At 43.2% G+C, this 21,178-nt stretch overlaps 1 protein-coding gene across 2 annotated transcripts in view; it reads right to left on the bottom strand.

Moving 5' to 3' along the window:
• HMCES (5-hydroxymethylcytosine binding, ES cell specific) overlaps nucleotides 1-21,178 on the bottom strand; it is a 212,105-nt gene that overhangs the window by 151,479 nt on the left and 39,448 nt on the right. For both annotated transcript variants that reach the window (XM_069643345.1, XM_069643346.1), the window contains exon 2: nucleotides 13,193-13,420. In XM_069643345.1, coding sequence (XP_069499446.1) covers nucleotides 13,193-13,381 — 189 coding nt within the window. In that variant the 5' untranslated portion in view covers nucleotides 13,382-13,420. The remainder of the gene's footprint in view (nucleotides 1-13,192; nucleotides 13,421-21,178) is intronic.

Below are 21,178 nucleotides of genomic sequence, written 5' to 3'. Positions count from 1 at the left end.
AGTCCGTTTTCAACTAACGAGCCAACCTTCCAAAAAACAACCTTTGCTCGGAGAAGAGGAGGGAGGTTGTCGGGTAGACTCCGGCGACCCAAGTGCCTTAGAAGACTTTCGCAGATTGACAAGAGCAGCGACCAGAGAAGCGGCCAAGAAGAGCCAGTAACGAACCTTGTAATTAATCTCTCAGATGTTGAATTAAATCAGGATGAAATCAGTTTGCTAAATAAAGGATTATCATTTGCTCCTACGTCATACATGGAACCCATGCAAACACACAGATCTTTTCAAGTTTATACGTAAGCTTAAAAAAAGTTTTTGCTACCCAGATCACAACTGGCAAACAAAAAGTATACCCAGCAACAGAAAGTGAAGTTACAATAGAGGAACTAGGAAATATTCATCTCATAAAATCATTGCAAGAACCAGAATCCTTTCCAATTCATCAAACCATGCAAGAACTAACAATTACACCAATCAGCTTAACCAAGAAGGAATTGAGACCAACCTCCACATTTTTACCCCAATTTCCTACAGACAACATGATTGACGCTTTTTACAAATTAGTAACGAGAGACCTATATGGAATAGAAGACCGACAGAGAAAACTGGGGATAATGAGAAATCTGACAAATCTTGAGAAGAATGCTCTTAACAAACTGGAAAGAAATCGTGCAATTGTTATCAAGGAGGCGGATAAGGGCGGAAATATAGTGATTATGAACCGACCTGACTACATTAAGATGGCTCTTAACCATCTTAATACTCCTAATTGCTATGATAGACTATTAAAGAATCCTAAGGAGGAAATTATTCAGGATCTTGGAAATGCAATAGATGGATGGTACAGGCAAGGCCTCATAACTGATGAGGAGAAAAATATCTCTTCATTCCAAAACCAATTCTAGCAACTATTTATTTACTCCCGAAAATACACAAACCATTTTCAACCATTCCAGAAGGCAGACCAATACTGAGCGGAATAGGCTGGGCCACGGAACACATTTCGGAATATATTGACAACTTATTAAGACCGAAAGTTACAAATGTACAAGCTTACTTGAAGGATTCAACCACAGCAATAAACATTATTGAGACTATTCCATGGCATCCGACTTATTTACTGGCAACCTGGGATGTGAAGGCGCTTTACACGTCTATAAGCCACGACCTTGCATTAGATGCAATTGACCATACCTTTAAAAATGAATCAGCATCCTATCTGCCATTTGTCTGCATGCTCAAAGGAATGCTTATGGCTAATCTAGACAACAGCATCTTTATGTTCGACAATAGTTTTTACAAACAAAAACGTGGTGTAGCTATGGGAGTAAAATATGCACCGGCCCTAGCAAACCTAGTAATGGGCACGTTTGAAGATCTTAGGATTTACACAACCGAGACATACAGCCAACATGTTGTAAAATGGACCAGGTACATTGACGACGTTTTTCTAATATGGCAAGGAACACCACAACAATTAGAGCTTTTTCGACAGGAAATAAATGCCAATGATTTGGGTATTGAGTTTACAGGAGAACATAGTAATACTGAAATTAACTTTTTAGACTTAACAATCTATGCATCAGGCAACAATCTGCAGACTCGAACATTTCGCAAGAGCACAGAGGTAAATTCTACATTACATGCCACCAGCTGTCATTATGCACCAGTTATTCGAAACATTCCCAAGGGCGAATATATTAGAGCTAGAAGGAACTGCTGTGAACAAACAGACTTTGAGAAGGAATGTGAAATCCTGTCTACTAGATTCAAAGCTAGGGGCTATCCGAGAACAAGCATCAAAACCGCTTACAAAAAAGCGCATCAAATGACAAGACTTCAAACACTCACACAACGTAACAAACCAGTTCAAGGCAAGGAGGTACAATTTATTACCACCTTCTGTACTAATAACCAGTTGATGAAAGAAATCCTCATAAGACACTGGGGCCTGCTTAAATTGGACCCACATATTGGACCACAGATACAAGATTACCCTTCGATAGTGTATCGACGGACGAGAACATTAAAACTGAGCCTTAGCCCATCACTATTACCTGACGATAAGGAGGAAACAAAAGAGAACTGGTTACAACCCAAATTAGGGCTCAGAAAATGTGGAACATGCACCATGTGTAGGCATGCGGTTTCCATGACTGACCATTTTGAGAACAAAGATGGCATCAAAATGAAAATATGTGAGCAGATTAACTGCCGTACAAAGTACGTGATCTATGTGATTATATGCACTTGCAGCAAAATCTACATAGGAAGCACGATCCGAGAAATACGCACGAGAATTTGTGAGCATTTGGCAGTGATTGGAAATCAAGACAAAAATCTACCATTGGCGGAACACTGGCAGAGACATCATCAGATGGATTGCAAACAAGACATTAAATTCATTGGTCTAAGAAAGGTGTCCTTGGGATGCCGAGGTGGAAATCAAGAACTCAGATTGAGACAAGAAGAAGCAAAATTAATCAAGTATTTTAGATGTATTGAAACAGGTTTAAACACAGACAATGAGATGTCCAGTTTTTTGTAAGAAAAAATTGTGTGCACCAAAATGGACCTATGCCGCAATATGACTATATATGATATCTTGACATGCATTTCATATATTTTATGTATCCTCACAACTAATGTAACTATTGAACCATATGTCATTATTGTGTCTATATATAGGTAATTATTTTTATGCATCTACTCCTCGCATGAAATCTGATAATTGTTTAGATTTCCATGATATCAGGAATGTTCGGAAGAAAAATGTTAACTTTCAACTTATATTTGGCAACCAAATGTAAAACCAACACATATATAGCCAGGTGATTGACTTAAATATTTCTTGAACACAATAGGAACTACAGCTCCCATAAGGCTTTGCGAGAAACAGACACATGATATCGCTATATATTAAAACAAAAGATATGTTGAATTTCCACATAAGTGGAACAGGAGTACCTGTTTTTCAAACACATGTTCAAACCGCAATATCCAAAAACAATACATAAATAGCTAATAGATTGCCTCAAATATTTCTTGAATACAGTAGGAACTACAGTTCCCATGATGCTTTGTGAGAATTAGACATACGTGACATCGCTATATAAAAACTAAAATATGTTTTATTTCCACACGTGCAAAAACAAGAGCACCCGTTTTCTAAATACATGTTCAAACCTAAATAGGAAAAAAATGTGTCCGTATAAATGCATTAGAAAATGAGAATGGAACTTTGAAAACAACACGATACAGATCTGTAAAGTCAAAGTATCCCAAAGTATGGCGGACGGCAGGAAGAATATGGAAAGCTAAGTAGGACAAACAGGATTTCCAGCAACAGAATACATACTCCCCATTTCGAATGAGGAGGACGCCTAGTAGGACAGGATGCTTGATGCCGGTACTGTGACTTTGCAGGTAAGCCCTAACAGAGCATGAGACCACCCATTGCCATTTCTTATCCGGATCGGATCTGCAAAAAAAGAGGAGACGGTCAGAACGGGCCGCGTTGTTTCTTGAATGACAAAGTTAATTATGAAATGAACCGCTGTTAGGAAGCACAAGAGTTTATGTGCGAAAGAAGGAGGCAGCCATAGCAGGCCCCCATTTTTCTTTCAAGATGCATTAGGCATGTAGAATATATAGTAAAATGAAACGAAAAGACTAGATTTAATTCAATGTTGCATTCCATTTTATACAGAATCGTAAAACAAAGCAAATGCATCTATCGCCTAGTTTCAAATTTCTATCTATAGGAAAAAAGCAATGTTGTGAGCGCCAAGATGAGGGAACTAATCTATTCCCAATACTATCTTTCTTTATCCGACTAGGACGTACATCGTCCATGAGTCTGACTGGACTCCTTATGCTCTACACATGTTATTAGTGAGCTCATGAACACCAAAGATTGGTAAGCTCCATTTTAACTAATACTTGTACCTAATAGACGAATGGAGCCTTAGAAGACAAATAGCACTAACTCCACTGTTCTATTTTGTTGTTTTTCTCTCCTCTCGTGCTATTTATTATTTCTTTTTCCTTTCATTTTATTTCCCTCCCCCCACCCACACCCCCCTGTTTATCTCCTTCCATCTCCTTCGGAATACTAAACTATTACGTATGTATCAACCCTGCAACTGGACAATACTATGGTATGTGGTATTTTTGCTTTGCATTATGATACGTTTCAAAATAATGTCATTGAAAATTATTATTTTGTTTTTTTCTTTTTCTTTTAAATAATCATGTAAATTGGTTTTTCTTGATGAATGTGGATGATATTATTTCTGTATAGAAAGTTATTGCCCAGATTTGAGAAGGCAAATGAGTGCCGAAACACGTGTCATCAACATGGGCTACAACCAAAAATAAAAAAGCATACGAAACAATGTTTTATATATAAAAAAATCAAACTAAACTGGTCTCGAACAATATTTCTTGTGGCACAGTAATGGATGCGTGTGGAATTTTCTAGTTTTACATCTGAAAGGCCTTCAATGCTTTGAACACCGCTAATAGCTCCAGTAGGTTTATATGATTGGACGCTACTTGAGGGGACCACACTCCATGCGCTGTCTGCTGAAGCAGGAGGGCCCCACACCCCGTGAGAGATGTGTCTGTCGTGAGAGTGGCTTCCACTGCAGGAAGGTCTTCCCCTTCAAGAGGTTTTCTCTTGACCACCACTGCAGAGAGAGAACGAGGGCTGACGAGACAACTAACAGATCTTCCCATTGTCCGCTGGCCTGACACTACTGGCTGTTGAGCCACTCTTGCATGGCGCAGCCCGCGTGGGGAACCAAGTATATACATGACGCCATCATCCCTAGCAAACGCATGGCTTTGCGTAGTGTCACCTCCCGACTGGCTACATATTGAGGAATCTGAGAGAGCATGTTCTGAACCCTCTCGCTGGAGGGGAAGACAAGGCCGTCTTCCGTCTGAATTAGCACTCCCAGAAATTGCTTTACTTGGCTTGGGACTAAACTGGATTTCTTTTCGTTGATTGAGAAACCCAGGCTGAAGAGGAGATCTAATGTTTTTTGGGTGTTCGAAAAACAAGCGTCGAACGAGTCCCACGTAATGAGCCAGTCGTCAAGGTAAGGGTAAACAGGTCTGCCGCTTCCACTGCCAGGATTTTGGTAAACACCCTTGGTGCTGAGGTGATGCCGAAGGAGAGTACCTTGAATTGGTAATGCCTGTCCTGGATCATGAACCTTAGATATTTCCTGTGCACTGGCAACATTGAAATATGAAAGTATGCATCTTTCATGTCCACTGTCGCCATGAAGTCACCCCGTTTCAGCAATGGGATCACCTCCTGCAGTGTTACCATGTGAAACTTCTGGGGTTTTATAAACTTGTTCGCTGGGCGCAGATCTAGAACAGGACACATGGTGAGATGCTTTTTGGGTACAACGAAGTACACTGACTAAATACCCTTGTTTACCTGAAGAATAGGGACGGCTTCTATGGTGTCCTTTCCCAGCAGTGCTTCCACCTCTTGGATCAGGATCTCCAGATGGTCCGGTGAAAGGCGCTGTGAGCGCGGCGGTCTGAACTGTGGAGGTTGGACGAATTCCACGCAATAACCGTGGGCGACCGTCTTTAAGACCCACTGGTCGAAAATTATCCCCTCCCATGCCCTGAGGAAAGATGTTAATCGCCCTCCGACCGGGGTGACATGGGAGGGGACCTGGACTTGGTGGTCATTTCTGACCAGAGGGTGTGGCTCCTCTGGGATTGGGGCCTCTGCCTCTACCTTTGCCGCATTTCTGACCCCTTGAGGGGTAGTAAGTGGGGCTTCCAGATGTTTGATTTGTGTTGAAGTTACCCGTGCCGTAGTTGTTTTGACCAGCACGGGCTTGCCCTCGAAAGGACTGCCGAGAGTCATTACCCCTCTGGCAGGAGGGTTTCTGTGTAATTTAGTGCAGAGACCCTATAGTCTCATGCTCCTTCTTGGCTGTCTCCAACACCTCATCCACTGCTTTCCCGAAGAGATTAGTGTCCTCAATGGGTTTATTAATGAGGGAGGCCTGAGTCTCAGGTCTAAATCCTGATGTACGCAGCCACGCGTGCCTTTTCAGTAGAGTCCCTTGTGCAAGAGACCTGCCTGCAGTTTCTGCAGTGTCCAGGGTGCTCTTCACCACATTCTGGTTAACCAGTCTTCCCTCCGTAACAAAGGCGAGAAGCTTTGATCAAGCGGGTTCGGGGACCTCTTGGGAGGCCTTCCTGGAACAAATTCCATTGGGCATCAGCATAGCTTGCTAATAGAGTAGTATTAGCAACCCGTATGGTGTATGCAGCTGCTGACGTGACACGTTTGCCCAGGGCCTACAGCCGCTTAGACTCCTTGTCCGGTGGTGATTCTCCCGTGGCAAGGCGTACCCCTGCCCTCTTTCGAGTAGTAGTCACTACCAGTGAGTCTGGGATGACGTGCCCTTTAATATATAGAGGGTCGGAAGGAGAAGGTCGAAATAGTTTTTCGACTCAGGTTCACGCCCCGTGTCTGAGCAGGTGAGACCAATGAGGGAGCTACCCGTCTCTTAACAGAGTTAAGGAGGGGGATGGATTGACTCGTCGGAGGTTTTTCCTTAATAGTATCCTCCACGAAATCCTGCTCCGGTACCACCTCTTGAGTGGCAATTTTGAAGTATTCAGCTGCTTTCTTCAGCATGGAGTTGAAGACCATTTGGTCATCTACAGGAGAGGCCTGGCAAGCCGGGGTGGACGGAGGAGAGTCTAGGGACAAAACATCAGTGTCCTGATCTTGCTGTGTCCATGGGTCTTGACCTTCCTGCTGGGTTTCCTCCCAGTTGTCCGTAGTATCCTGTTGATCTTCCTTATAGTTTTGCAGAAAAGAAGCTGCTTCTTCTTCATTATAGATGTCTCTATATGTGTCCATCTGGACCACGTCTTCTTGTTGGAAAACATGAGACTGATCTTCCTGAATTTGGAAGTTAGGGTCTAACCAAGACCTTTCCGGGGGGGGATGATCAGAAGAACTGATAATCTGCTCCAGCCGATCAATACAACCCTCAAATTTTTCTGTAGGTCATTTAGAGGACCCAAACGGGCCTACGTGAGGAGAGATGACGTTCTCCGCACTGCGGCGTCGAAAGGCACCTCTCAGGGTGTCGGATAGAGGCTCTCGACTATCTTCGTAAGCCTCATCGGAACCGGGAACCCAATCCGCCGAAAATGTAATCGCGGCCTGGCCCATAACCTTAGCGGAACCGGGATAAGGCCCACTGCCGCCGTGATTCTTCCGATGCTACTTTCGATAGTCATCGAATCGTCGTGAGACAAATGCTCAGATGATTTGTCGGCAGTTGTAATACTGTCCACGGCACTAGAGGGCCTAGCGGTCGTTTTTCCGGGTAGAGGCCTACACGTAGTTTTCGGGCCTACTGAGACCTTGGAAACCGCTGAAGCCTCGGGCTCCCGTACTTCGGAGTAGCACCCTTAGTTTGTTTAGATTGCCAAGTCGCAAAACACTGCTGCGGATGCAGGGAAGGCTTTGGATCTGAACGATCCGAGGGAACCGGCGAAGTTTTCGGCAGCCCCGTTGGCGCTTTCGCCTTTTTTTCGATGAAGACGTTGAAATTGGCGTAGGGGTTGTGTGCTTAGTGCAATGTGCTTGTACGCCCCCGTTGCCGGATGTAGTCCCTGTAGCAAGACCAGAGTCGAGCCTGGAAGGGTCGGGACGGGCATGGCAGACCTAGAAGCGTCCGCCTCAAGGTCTATAAAATCCGCAATGGACGTTTGGACATCCGAAGTACCCCCATCACTTTCTGCCGGTGTGGCGATGAGGGGGTCGGGGGGGGAGAGGGCTCCACGCGTGACATACTGTATGCGCCCCCTGCTTTACACATCGCTCCTTAAGGGTCTTAGGCCGAAGGAGTTTGCACGCTGCTTCTCGTCGTGCTCTAGGGGGAGACAGGCGTTACACGTCCTGTGTTCGTCCTTCCAAGGATATCTGACCCTACACTTAGGGCAGAATCTAAAAGGAGTCCTTTCCATAGCAAAAGGGAAGGATTACCAGACCAACAGGGAAAAGAGGGGAAAGGAGGAAAGACATACTAAACAATATGGCCACCCCGACCCCACTCTCCCTACTGTATAGGTCGGCCAGAGGGCCCCGACCACGTGGATAATCCGGCCGCCTGATCTTAGGCGCCGAAATCCACAGCCGTGGACTATTCCCCTGTAGTCTTTGTCGAAGATGTTCTTATTGGGCAAAGTGACTTAACGGGGAATAAACCGACAATTTGGTAAAGATAAACAATGTCTCTAGTAAGAGCTCCATTATAGGGCGACCAGTTATCTGGGCGGAAAAAAACAATCTAAGGGACCTCAGCGCGTGAGGGATTTTGGGTACTACACGTCACTATAGGGATAGTGTTACAGACACGCCTATGCCGACGTTCACTTTCGGTCCCCGAAAGACAAGATGCAACACTCCGCGGTTACCACTGGATGTCGGATGCAAACTAACCAACACTACTAACAATTTTCCTTTCTGCATACACCTCTCAAATTCCAAACCAAATACAAACAAAACCTACAGCACAACAAACCGCACAAACTTCACTACATTGCAACAACAAAACAAAAACACACATAGCCTTGCACAACAGTACACAACGACTACCGGCCGCAAACACCCTAGGCCCAGCCAACGGACCCACCGGGCTGAGGCCGCCAACAGCACATCACTGCACTCTTGCACTTTTCCTGCTTCCTCCCACTAACTCAACCTCCCCTACTCTTTCAGAGCCGCCAGAGCGCCAAGGGACCACTACGGTGGTGATAGTGCGCTGTACAAATGTCCTTTAACATTAACATATGCACAGCATGTGATTCTAAGCAGATTAACAAGCATCAGAAAAGTTGTTAGGCTACAGAACAGAATTCAAGTCAGAAACCCAGTCAATGACGGGATTGGTATTTTGTAATGTAGATACCGGGGCGGCTTTTGTGAAAACCTTCGAACATCATGATATTTTGTAGACGGAGCCTTTTGGGTTCTTCAGCACGGTGACCAGATACATCAAGGCTCCCACATGGCCCAAGGGTTCAGGGTTGGCTCAATGCCTGTACCACCAAACCAAGGGGGGGGTGGAAAGCACTGTCTGTCCCCACCTGCTAAATTGAACCACTTCCTGCAGAGCTTCTATATCTGTAAGATCTTCAAAGCGTTGCGACCTCTAGAAGGGTTTGCTCACATCTAGTCTTCACAGTAATCTCCCTAGAACTCTTCACAGCGCTGCACCCTACCTTTTTAAGGAAAGACCTGGAAGACCTAAATTAAGTAGTCTACTTTTGTTGCATTCAGTGTCGTCAACACCCAAAGTACCTTTTCACATCCAAAAATACATATTTTCAGTCCCATTTAAAGTGTAAAATGCCATGCACTTTGAACCCTGGGCAGAACACCAGTCTTCAGGAAGGGGTATACTTATGCTAGTAATTTTTCTACAAGTGCACATTAACATCCATCTATATTTTATGTTCCAATCAAAGGGTTGTATATCCAGTCACACCTTTTGTAGCTACAATGTTAGTGGGGCTGCCATATTCAAACTATGAAGCTTTCCCGCCACGTAATGTCTGCATTTGTAGACGATACAAGTATAAAGTTGAGAGTTGAATGGGGGAGTAGGAAAAGATACATACCCATTTGAAAAGTCAGTATAGCATCTACTGTTATTTATAGCTGCTAAGAGACTAATCTGAGTATTTGGATACAGTATTTTTAAAAGGTATTGAGATGCAGCAAACAAAGTCTGTATGGGGAAGCACTTACATCTGAATAAATGCTATTTATGTCTGAGGAATGTGGATAAAACATCTTTTAGTGTGGCTGGGAAGGGTCTGGTATTAAGAATGCGATGTATAAAGTTTGGGTATGAAAGAAACAATTAGATATACAGGTTTTCAGTACATCTTATTAACGACCTCTGCCAATTTGCTATCAGGTTGATCTTAATATAAACTATGAATGGTTGCAATTTTAACACTATTGCTACACACTGCTGAAAACTAAATGTCCTAGTTACCAAAGACCGGTTTGGCAAGAATACGTTCTAAGCATAGCTTACTAATAATGTATGCAATCAGAATAACGTACAAGCAAACGGAAACATATGCCCAGCCATTCATTGCAAGTCTGTATAAGTCACTGAAAGAAAGAAATCATTCTATTTTGAAACCAAGTGAAGAGTGAAAGGTCAAAGCTAAAACAGGTGGCAAGATGATACTAAAATCCCTGTTAATGCCTTAGGAGAGTTGGCAACAATACAGCACAAACAGCATATTTACAGTCATCAAAATATGAGTATATTTTCTTGACGATCTTTCAAGCCTAGGCAGTTAACCAAGTGGTTTATGAGCAAATGTCAAATTACTCACAACGAGGAAGGACCATAAGAAACCATCCTAATGAAGTTGTCATTTTGGAAGTTGGTGGTTTTGGATTTGTCATTGTACGGAAATCTTAAAAGTGGATAATCATTTAGTAATTGAGTGTGTGGTGCACAGTATGCCAGTATCCTTTGTTTGTATTGAATAGCGATGAATGAATGAAGTCATCTCACAGACATCCCCTGATCTGATTCCGTCATGTCCTTTTGGACTTATCCTTCCTCGATGGACCCTAACGTACGGCGTACCACATTTCAGAGGGTTTTTTCCATGATGCTAAACTGTCTGCTAATAATACACACTACAAACTGGAATTTCTCCTGCAACAGCTTTAGTTGGTTGCTAATTGCATGGCTTGATCGTTTTAGATTTGCAGATCTAAGCAAAACTATCCTAAAATGATGTCTAGTTGCCATTAATGATGGGGCAATTGTTGCAATTACCCATTCATATAATTAGGTGTTAAGCTTTCATTGTTTCAAAGGTTTACATTTTGCAAGAAAGACCAAATCGAATTGGATTTGTTTTTAAACAGAAAAAAAGATACAAAGAGCCTTGCAATCCCCTTGATAGGTGCTGCCATCTCCCTTTATCTCCTTACTTTGTCCAGTTAAACATCATAGCCTTTAACAGCTTGATGAAGAAACCAACAGTGGTCTAGGCACTCCAATTAGTATGAATGTAGACAAACAAAAAATGAAAGATAAATAAATATTTTCACACAGTACTTGATTGATTCAAGGTCATTTTGACTATATGGCTACATAAATAGTAGACATTACAACTAAATGTTTTACCTGATAAATTAAAACCAGTTGGAGATCATGCACAACTCAAAACATTCAATAAGAAAGGGATGTAACTGTAATGTAATAAAATGCAACTCTAATCAAACATCAAAGGGGAGCAACATAATATTCAACTTTTCTTTGCAGAGTTTTGTGGCCTGATCGCAGTAGGTATGTTTGTGCGTAATTTTCAAAATATGAACCCCAAACACAGAGCAAAAAGATGAAGTGAAACTACTTTACCTCAGTTAAATAAGAGATGGTCATAGTTAAAACTCTCAGTTTCAACCAGAAACAGGACATAGAAACTCAGCCAAAGCAACTGGACTGTGTCGACTCTGCATTTGAGTGTGAAAAGTAAGTAAAATAAGGGACTGTGCGGGACACACATTGAAATCCACAACTAAATGTTTCTAATGTATTTCCTCTTGACTTCATTTATGAATTTGGAGAAAGTTGCTGTGCATGAAGTTTAGCAAAAAAACAACGTGTGCTTAAGGGGAAGAATAATACTAGAACTACAAGTTGCAACATAGTAAGGTTCAGAAGCAACCTGTATAATTCCTAATAGAAAGTGCAATTAGTGCATACAATAGCCTTGTAAGATATGAGAACAACACGACGACAATGTTTTTAAGAAGATATGTGAGACAAGGAAGGTGTGAGGTGGTAACACTGTTTGAGAAAGGGAAAAGCTGGAAGTTGTGTATGCTACGCGTCAATAAGGGTTTGTGAAATGACTAGTCTGGATGGTCCCGGCTGTCCTTATTTGCTATAAAACTTAAATTTAAGCATTAAGAAAATAAAGAAAATATTTCCATGACATTATAAAAGGTACAGCATTAAACAGCTAACATATTTCATAGTGCAAGTTTGGTTTTTCAAATGAATAGAGATCAGTCTTTTCACTGTGGAACTTGTATACCTAAACAGCAAGGATAATGAAACAGAGCACTAAAGTAGGGCATACAAGGCTGCGATTCTTATTTCGCAAACAGGGGCATGGCTGTGAATTACTGCATCATAGCCAATATGCCACATTTGACGTGCTTTAAATGAACAAGTAATATTGGACTAGGAATAACCCACTTATTTTAAAACACTGCTGATCATTATTGGGGATTTTAAAGGGGAGCAAGGATTAAGAGGCAGATTACTTCCGCTTCCACTTTCTTTTACTTCACGCGTAGCAACATAATAAACAACTGTGGGCCAGTGCGAGATTAATACTAGTGGGACCCTCCAATTCATCGTTGGGAAGTAAGAGCACCACATAGATGATGAAGAGGGAGGGCTGTACTGTCTGGTAACTTACCTGCCAGTCCAAAGTAATGGCTGAAGTAAAGCCCATTACAGAAGGTAGTGAAGACATTAGGGCCCGCTCCTGAGATTATTATCGCCTTTGCACATCAGCCAAATGTTGGGGTTGCTATGTGGGATGGGGAGAGATGCGGTGGTGCCGGGATAGTTAATGAGGTTTGCATGGGCCACAATGCCCCTGGGCTGCCTGAGCGCTATATAAATGTAATAAATAAATAAATGGGGGAGTGGAAAAGAGGACCACCATGAGCAAAGATGAGGAATCTCATTAAAGAGCATAATTTCAGTGAATGAGGAAGTGTGGCTGAGTAGGGAACGAGGACAGCAACATGAAGTTATGCCGCTAATGTATTTTTTAAAAGGAAAAGAGGGGAGAGTGGAGGGAGAGTGTGGTTACGCACCAGTCTAAAACCTTGAAATGCAAGTGTAATACTGCCTAACAAATGCGCACGCTTGGAGGAGAAAACTGCTCTAGGAGATGGAAACAGTTAAGGTATCAGCCAACAGACCTACTTACTTAATTACTAAAACAAGTCCAATTAGAGAGCATATACAAGTTATGCACTGGGAGGAATCGTGCATGAAGCTCTATATAAAAACACAACTTATTATGCGAAGTCAATATATTACGACAAACATGCTTTTAGATGTATGACCTTGTCAAAATGTCTTCCAGACACAAGTACAGGGTTGTTTGACTGGGGAGCTTTATTGTACGAAGGTCTGTATTTGGTGGCATCTCCGGCTTTCCATTCCGGGCAGCGTCTTCGACCATGCACATCCCGATAGGCACACGCTTTGCTGACATCATCTGGTGCCAGTGTACAGGCAGTGCGCCCACACATTTCAAATCTTTACAAATGGGCTGACTGGAACATCACTTTCTAAAAGAGAAAAAGGCACATACATATAGACAACAGAAGTGAGAAATTATTAAAATACAAAGTAACAGTTTTTATGTGATGTTTGCAGGTGTTAAATTATAATGCAAACACATAATTGGTCTATTATTTTTTAATTTCAGATGACGAATTAAGTAATAGGTGACAAACAAAAAACATCCACAATTCAATCCATTTAAATAGTTGCTTTACAATATGGGCAGCTTTTCAACAAACATGTTTAATTGCCAAATGTGGCAGATGTTACCCCCCGTAAGGGACAATGAAACAGGCTTTTGTTCATTTGAACAGGCAGTTTTACAATTACACACATTTACAGTAGCAGGCCAAGGAACAGAATACTTATTAGCTTGCCCTAATTTAAATGTGTTGCTCTCTTTGCAATCATGTCCACCATCGAAACAAGACTTTGATATCTTCCATAAACAGACTTCCGATTCACAGAATGTTTTGCTATGGGATTGCACCATTATAAAACACTACCATGAATCGGACCCATAGGCTCACCATCAGTCCAAATCGTCATCACTCCATTTATCTAAAATATAAGTTTGCCCTCGAAAAGTGACAGAAAAATGCCCATATTAAAAAAAGAAAAAAAAAAGAAAAATAAATCTCCTCTGTGGACTACTACGAGATCACGTTTCAGCACAATTCATCTTCATACAACTATGAAAATGAATTGATAAAGAGGTGTGAGTGAGACAATGTGATTTGCCCAGAAATACAACATCTTTAGTCAAGTAACAAAGGTTACTTTGGTGTTCATGGGGCCACAGTAGAAGGTCACTTTCTGGTTGTTCAGCCTCCTGGAAAGCTTACATGCACAGACCTGCATCTGCTCTCTCAGTCTAGTCCTTGAAGCAAAACCCCACCCGAGCATCAATCCACTGACATACCTCTCTAGCTGCTTAGTCCCTTAGGAAGGGGAGTGTAGCAATTAGTGACGCAGGGGTCGGAGGAGAAGAAGGTACTGTCGGACAGCAATGCGAGGCGGACAACTTTTGAATGATTGTTTAACATATGACAATTTATTAAATTATAAAATGTTATTAAGCACCTCACTATCCCTACTCTGACGAGGATTTCCCTGCCTTTCAAAACTAAAGGGAAACACTAACACAGGATGTCTGGCCCCAACACTTAAAGGAGAGTTCCGGGACTTTTTTTTTTATTGTCCCTACGGTTCGGCCATGTGTTTTTAAGCATAACTCGGTAGATCGTGGAAAACTTTCCTATGGACCTTACCCGACTTTTCGTCCATTAACGCACTCGAAATCAGCCGCCATTTTATGATAATCCTATCACTTGCCGCATCGCCCTGGCTCACCTGCTTTTGCGGCACTAAATCAAATCCCCCGCCCCCGAGGCTGACATCAGCAGACGCGTACCGCCCATTTCCCAACGCCAAAGCACGTTTCGTGTCAACAATCGCTGCGCCTCAGCTAATGAAGTGTCGCCATGGAAACGGCAGGACGCCTCTTTCCTCAATAAGTATAAACACACCGTTTCACAACACACAGCAGCAGATTTTCGATTCCATTACTCTCGCTGTGTTACTTTGAGTATTCTGTGACTCGTTTCTGTGCTCTGGTCAGCTACCTTCGTTGATTGTAGCCCGTGTGAACAGATACCAGTACCACCGCTATAAATTATTTTACTTTCTTTACCACACAATGGCTACAATAATGCCGTATATGTACGAGCCCGAGTACACCGAGGAAGAACTACTGGAAAGGCAAGCACGCGAAAACGATGGGGATTCGGACGGCAGTTGGGAGGACCAGTCAACGGATGAAGAGCCTGGACCATGTCGCATGGACGGCGTCTCCACCTGGTGCACGTGCAATTGGTGCGAGCTAATGCCAACTGAGGAGGAGAACTGCTGCTGCCGTGAAAATTCCGGGTGCTTGGCCTACATTTCGGAAGGCGAGCCAAGTCCGCAATGCATCACCGAGCTGCCAGAGTTCAGGGAAGCCTGCCTCTCACGGACAGTGTTGAGGATGATGATGGTGCTTATGCACGAACTTTGCGGCACTGTTCGTCCGCGTAATCCGAGTAACGAGTAAGTATACTCTGGTTGTGATGTCAGTGATGCCACTACTATTTCATGGTCGTCTCCCACATATAAAACTACATCTACATATCATTCGAATGCATGTAAATTGGTTCCATGTTGTGCATTTTCTAGATAGATTTTTTTTCAAAGCAGAATGACATTTTTGTACCTGAATCGACAGTGATAAGAAAGTTGTCATTTTAATACAGTTTGCATCTTTCATTTTCACAGGTGGTACAGGCTGGTGGCCTATCGTTGCTTCACTTGGTGGCTTCACGGGAGGCTCGGACACCGCGTTCGGAGAGTAATACCTGCCTGTGCGGTACTTGCCATTAGACAACATTTCCCCAGCGACAGTGGACAATACCGCGGCTTTTCCCGGGATGTGCTGCAACCGCAACTTTACAATGTGTAATGTTTATTATTTATGTTCAATTGAAATTAAGATCTAAAATAAAAACCAACATATATTTTAACAATGGTTGTTTTGATTTTTTAAATGAATCTAGTGTGTCTCCATTGAATAGTCTTCCTGTGCCTTGTCTTGTCACACCACATGTCTCCGGCCAGCATCCTCCCTCACGCTGGCCGCCCACCTTCAATCCACATAACCGTTGAACCCATATGCAGCAGACATAAATATGTTATTTTGCGGGTTGGCATCAAGCCTCCCGGCCTTGCCTCCTCCCCCAAAAATACTTACCACACCACTTTGTTCAGGGTCTCCAGGGTGAACTGCACCCATATATTCTCCTGGGAGGCTGAGGTATTTATAAACTCACCCCCCTGCCTTCCATGTACTAGATCCTGCAGCCTGCCTCTTACATGCAGTTAGATGGCCTCTCCTTGGTGAGGCCCTACGGCAAACGAGTCTTGTCTGCACGACCACCGCCCCAATCCACCCCCCGCCCTATCAAAGGCAGTTCGCACCGGGGTACTTGCACTGGCAAGTGGAGCTGTCAGGGGCGATAAAGGCCAAGAGGTGCCAAAGACCATGTACACTTCAAAGTGGTCTACAGAGCATGGGTTGTTGTTCCCATGTCTACCGCCAGACCCCGTGTCTCCTGCCAAGCATCTCCCCTCACGCTGGACGGCCCCCTGCAATCCACATAAGTGTGTCTCCATTCACGAGTCTTCCTGTGTCTTGTCTGCACGACCACCGCCCCAATCCACCCCCCGCCCTATCAAAGGCAGTTCGCACCGGGGTACTTGCGCTGGCAAGTGGAGCTGTCAGGGAGCGATAAAGGCCAAGAGGTGCCAAAGACCATGTACACTTCAAAGTGGTCTATAGAGCATGGGTTGTTGTTCCCATGTCTACCGCCAGACCCCGTGTCTCCTGCCAAGCATCTCCCCTCACGCTGGACGGCCCCCTGCAATCCACATAAGTGTGTCTCCATTCACGAGTCTTCCTGTGTCTTGTCTGCACGACCACCGCCCCAATCCACCCCCCGCCCTATCAAAGGCAGTTCGCACCGGGGTACTTGCGCTGGCAAGTGGAGCTGTCAGGGAGCGATAAAGGCCAAGAGGTGCCAAAGACCATGTACACTTCAAAGTGGTCTATAGAGCATGGGTTGTTGTTCCCATGTCTACCGCCAGACCCCGTGTCTCCTGCCAAGCATCCCCCCTCATGCGGGACGCCCCCCTGCAAACCGCATAATGCCACGACATATACACGTCATTCATTCACAAACACACCCCTGTTTCGAATTCTTTATAACCCACTTCATATTTCTAATGAGAACTTCTTTGCGCTTTGCTAGTCAACCCGTGAAGGTGCTGGTTGTCTGCTCTTCGTCTCTGTGAACTTCCGTGACCACTTTGAGCAAACTCATCAGTTTGCAACCTGTGAACTGCTCCCTGTTCTACGACAAGAAACTACTCTGATCCCTGCATCTAACTGTTTGCTCGTCAAGGTAAGGCCATGTACCATACTCATTTTGCGTCCAATTTCTTTTCGTTCAAGACAGTACATGCAAGGAACTAGTCACATGTTCTGAGTTTAGTCAAATTATTTTTGTATTTTTTTAAAGTTATTCAAATACTTATCCGCATGTGAATAACGTGTATAGTTCCAAGAACCAAAACATACCTTGCATTGAACCTTTTATGTATTTAATTTTTTAACACATTGGTATTCATAGAGAATTGTTGATCTTTACTTTTCAGAACTTTCCACAATGCCTGCCTGTTCCATTGGCGGTTGTCCTTCGAAGACCCATAATAAATCTGAAGGTACTATAATGCATGTTTTCCCTAAGACAATAGATCAGATAAGAGAATGGGTCCGATATTGCGGATATCCACCCTCTGAGCTTGAAAGTAGAGTCCTAGAAGTCTTTGCGGACAAGAGGGGTGATCGATACCGCATCTGCAGCAGGCACTTTACCTCTGACATGTACTCCACATCATTGCTAATAAAGAAGAACACACCGCGAGCGAGGCGAAAATTGCTCTCAACCGCTATTCCCACTCTATTCGTCCACATCCCTCCACTGGTGAGTCAAGTTTACGTATTTATCTCTCGGCCTTGCGGTAGTGTGTAGCATTAGCTAACAATAATTTCCCCATTTATGTATCCACTCAATATGAAGGCGGAAGATTCTCCATCCGTGTCGTTATTGCAGTCATCAGCCACTTCAAGCGCCTATCGGGTAATCTTACTTGGCTATTCTGCCACTGACTTGCTTTAGGCATGTAAATCAATAGTTTTAATTTATCGTGTAATTATTTTACCTAATGGTACACCCTTGTACTCGTCCTCTAGTCTTTGTTTTCAGTTATAATTATTGTTATCCAAAATAATTCAAGTACTGTCTTTCAGGGAGATGCTGAGGAGTCCAACGTATTGACGACTACCGTTGATGTCACTCAGATGCTCGAGGTACGTTTCAGGACAGTTCCATCGATGGAGATCATCAGATCTTGCATTCTTGTAGCGTGATTGTTACACACAATGTTTCTTTCGTTTTTAGCCATTGATATGTCCTTCTGTCGTCGCCCTCCTATGTGTCTTCTTTTTTCAATATTGTGTTCATTACTAATGAAAGTCCTATGTTTCAGGGAGTCGATGGAGCATTAGTCCAAGAAGAAGGGGGAGCGTGCAGTTACGGGTCGGCGCAACAGCTTGCAGAAGTGTGCACCGCAGTTACATCGTCCCTTGATGTTCTTATGCATTTCGAGGTATGGATACTGACAGTTCGATGAAGCGAAATCATATGACGTGATTACATCCGCTATACTTCCTTCTTTATTAACGCAAGTACTATGTTTCAGGGAGATGACGGAGTTTCTTCTACAAGAACATCACCCCTAGTAGTTGATGCAGATTTCTGGGTGGTGACACTTCCAACGATCGAGCAAATCGAATCATATTTAGATATCCATTATTTATTTTAGACAACTGATCATTTGTGCAGGTCTATTTAGATGAGCCGTTCACGCCTGCACAAACTTTCTGTTCTTTTTATCAAAATAGAAAACCATACTAATGCAATTACTGTGTTTCAGGGAGTCACTGAAGCATCATCTTCAATAATATCATCAATGGAAGTCTATGAGGAGCCCGAGGTATGGATCTTGACAGTTCCATCTAACTAGATCAACAATGCGTGAATAATTGTCGTTTGAATGTTCTACACAAAGCGTTCATTCGTGTTTTGCTATTGAGAAGTACGTGGGTATTGGTCCCCAAGTACATTTTGTGTTTTCGATATTATTATACATACTAATGAAAGTTCTATGTTTCAGGGAGTCCATGGAGCGTCAGTGCGTGATGGATGTGCTTATCAGGAAAACATAGTCGTTGCAGCGCAAGAGGAAGTGGAGACATGCACACACGAGTCGGAGCAACAGCGTCCTGATGTTGAAGTTCGAGGCAAGAAAGTTTCAAAGAAAAGAAAGCAAAAGAAGGTTAGTGTCCTGGTCACTATATTATGTTGTTTTTCACTGTTAATAGTTCAATACTGTAAGTTGTGTTTAAACTGAACAACCCTTTTCCAATCTGTCCTCTAGTTGCGAGTGGGTGTACGAACTAGATCTACACAGACAGTGAAGCCAACGAGAGATGTTGCTTGTCAAACCTTTTGGCAGGGACTTGAGACTGGAGAAGCATCGTGCCAATGGGAAGAATATGAAGTGATTGACAACGGAGCTATACCACCACCAGCCATTGATAGTGAATGTCCTCCTGGTAGTTCGGATGCAGTCGGAGATCAATTCACAGAATCCACACCCGCAAAAACTAAGACGGCGAGAAAGTTGAAGAAATTGTTTAATTCACCCATCGCCGGAGAAGGAACAGATGTTGCAATGGAAGAGAATGAAGTAGACGACAATGAAACACCATCAATATCACTGAACATAGCGGATGGAGATATCAGAGATTCTACCTTTCATGTGAGTGACATGTCCTCAACGTTACAGGCCGAACCAGCTGGGATGCAGAGTGACAGTATAAGGAAAGAGGCCAAATTCATTGTATTCGATAGTTGTTTGATTGATATTATTAATCGGATTAAATGTGGGCATTTGGTAGGTGGGGAAGTATGTGGGGAGCCATTGATTAATGTGACTCGTGCAATTCGAGGCACTAACCTTAAAATACATGCCACCTGTACAAAATATCATCCTTTCACATGGTCTGCACAACCTATGCTGGGACAACTGCCAGCAGGCAATCTACTTTGTGCAGCGGCTGCACTTTTTAGTGGTTCAAGTTTTAAAAAATTAGAGTCTTTCTTTCAGTTTGTGGGAATCCGTTTAATTGCGAAAACTCAGTTCTACAAATACCAAACCGATTATCTATTTCCAGCCATTAGCGAAGCTTGGAGAATGGAAAAAATGTCTATTGATAGTACATTCGCGGGCAAACGGTTCAGGCTAGCCGGTGATGGACAGTGCGACAGCCCAGGATTTTCAGCCAAGTACTGCACCTACCACTTTCAGGACATGGAAAGTAAGAAAATTGTGAGTTCGGTGGTCGTGCAGGTGTCACAAAGTACATCCTCAGTGGCCATGGAGAAAGTTGGCTTTGTAGCATCATTGCAAGAACTACAATCGCGGGGAATGGTGATCGACCTGATAGCCACGGACAGACACGTTTCAATTGCCAAGACAATGAGAGAACAGTACAAAAATATAAATCACCAATTTGACGTTTGGCATCTTGCAAAATCAATCAATAAAAAATTGTCGGCTGCAGGTAAAAAAAAAGAATTGCAAGGTATTTCACAGTGGTCCAAGTCAATCAGCAACCATGTTTGGTGGAGCTCAAAAACATGTGGAGGGTCGTTGGAAATTCTACTGGAAAAATGGCGGTCAGTAATGCCACACTGTACGAACGTTCACCGATGGAACACGAACCAACATTTCCACATGGCCATTTGTCCACAGAGGAGGCACGGAAGAAGAAGTGGTTGATTCCTTCATCACCCACTCACAAAGCCATTGAAAAGATTGTATTTGATTAAACTATAACAAAAGCTTTGAGGGGACTCACGGAATTCTGCCACACAGGAGATTTGGAGGTGTTCCACAATATGTGCCTAAAGTACAGGCCAAAACGATTGCATTTTGGCATGGAGGGCATGATAAATCGGACTCTTTTAGCGGTCTTGGCACATAACCATAATGTTGGCCGTCAACAAAGTAGGACGACCGGAACTTTAGGGACGCTTCGCTAC

This window comes from Ambystoma mexicanum, chromosome 2p, assembly GCF_040938575.1.
Source record: "Ambystoma mexicanum isolate Mex_15411 chromosome 2p, UKY_AmexF1_1, whole genome shotgun sequence".
Taxonomy (NCBI): Eukaryota; Metazoa; Chordata; class Amphibia; order Caudata; family Ambystomatidae; genus Ambystoma; species Ambystoma mexicanum.
The sequence above is the reverse complement of the archived record's forward strand: the minus strand, read 5'-3'. Positions and strand labels throughout refer to the sequence as shown.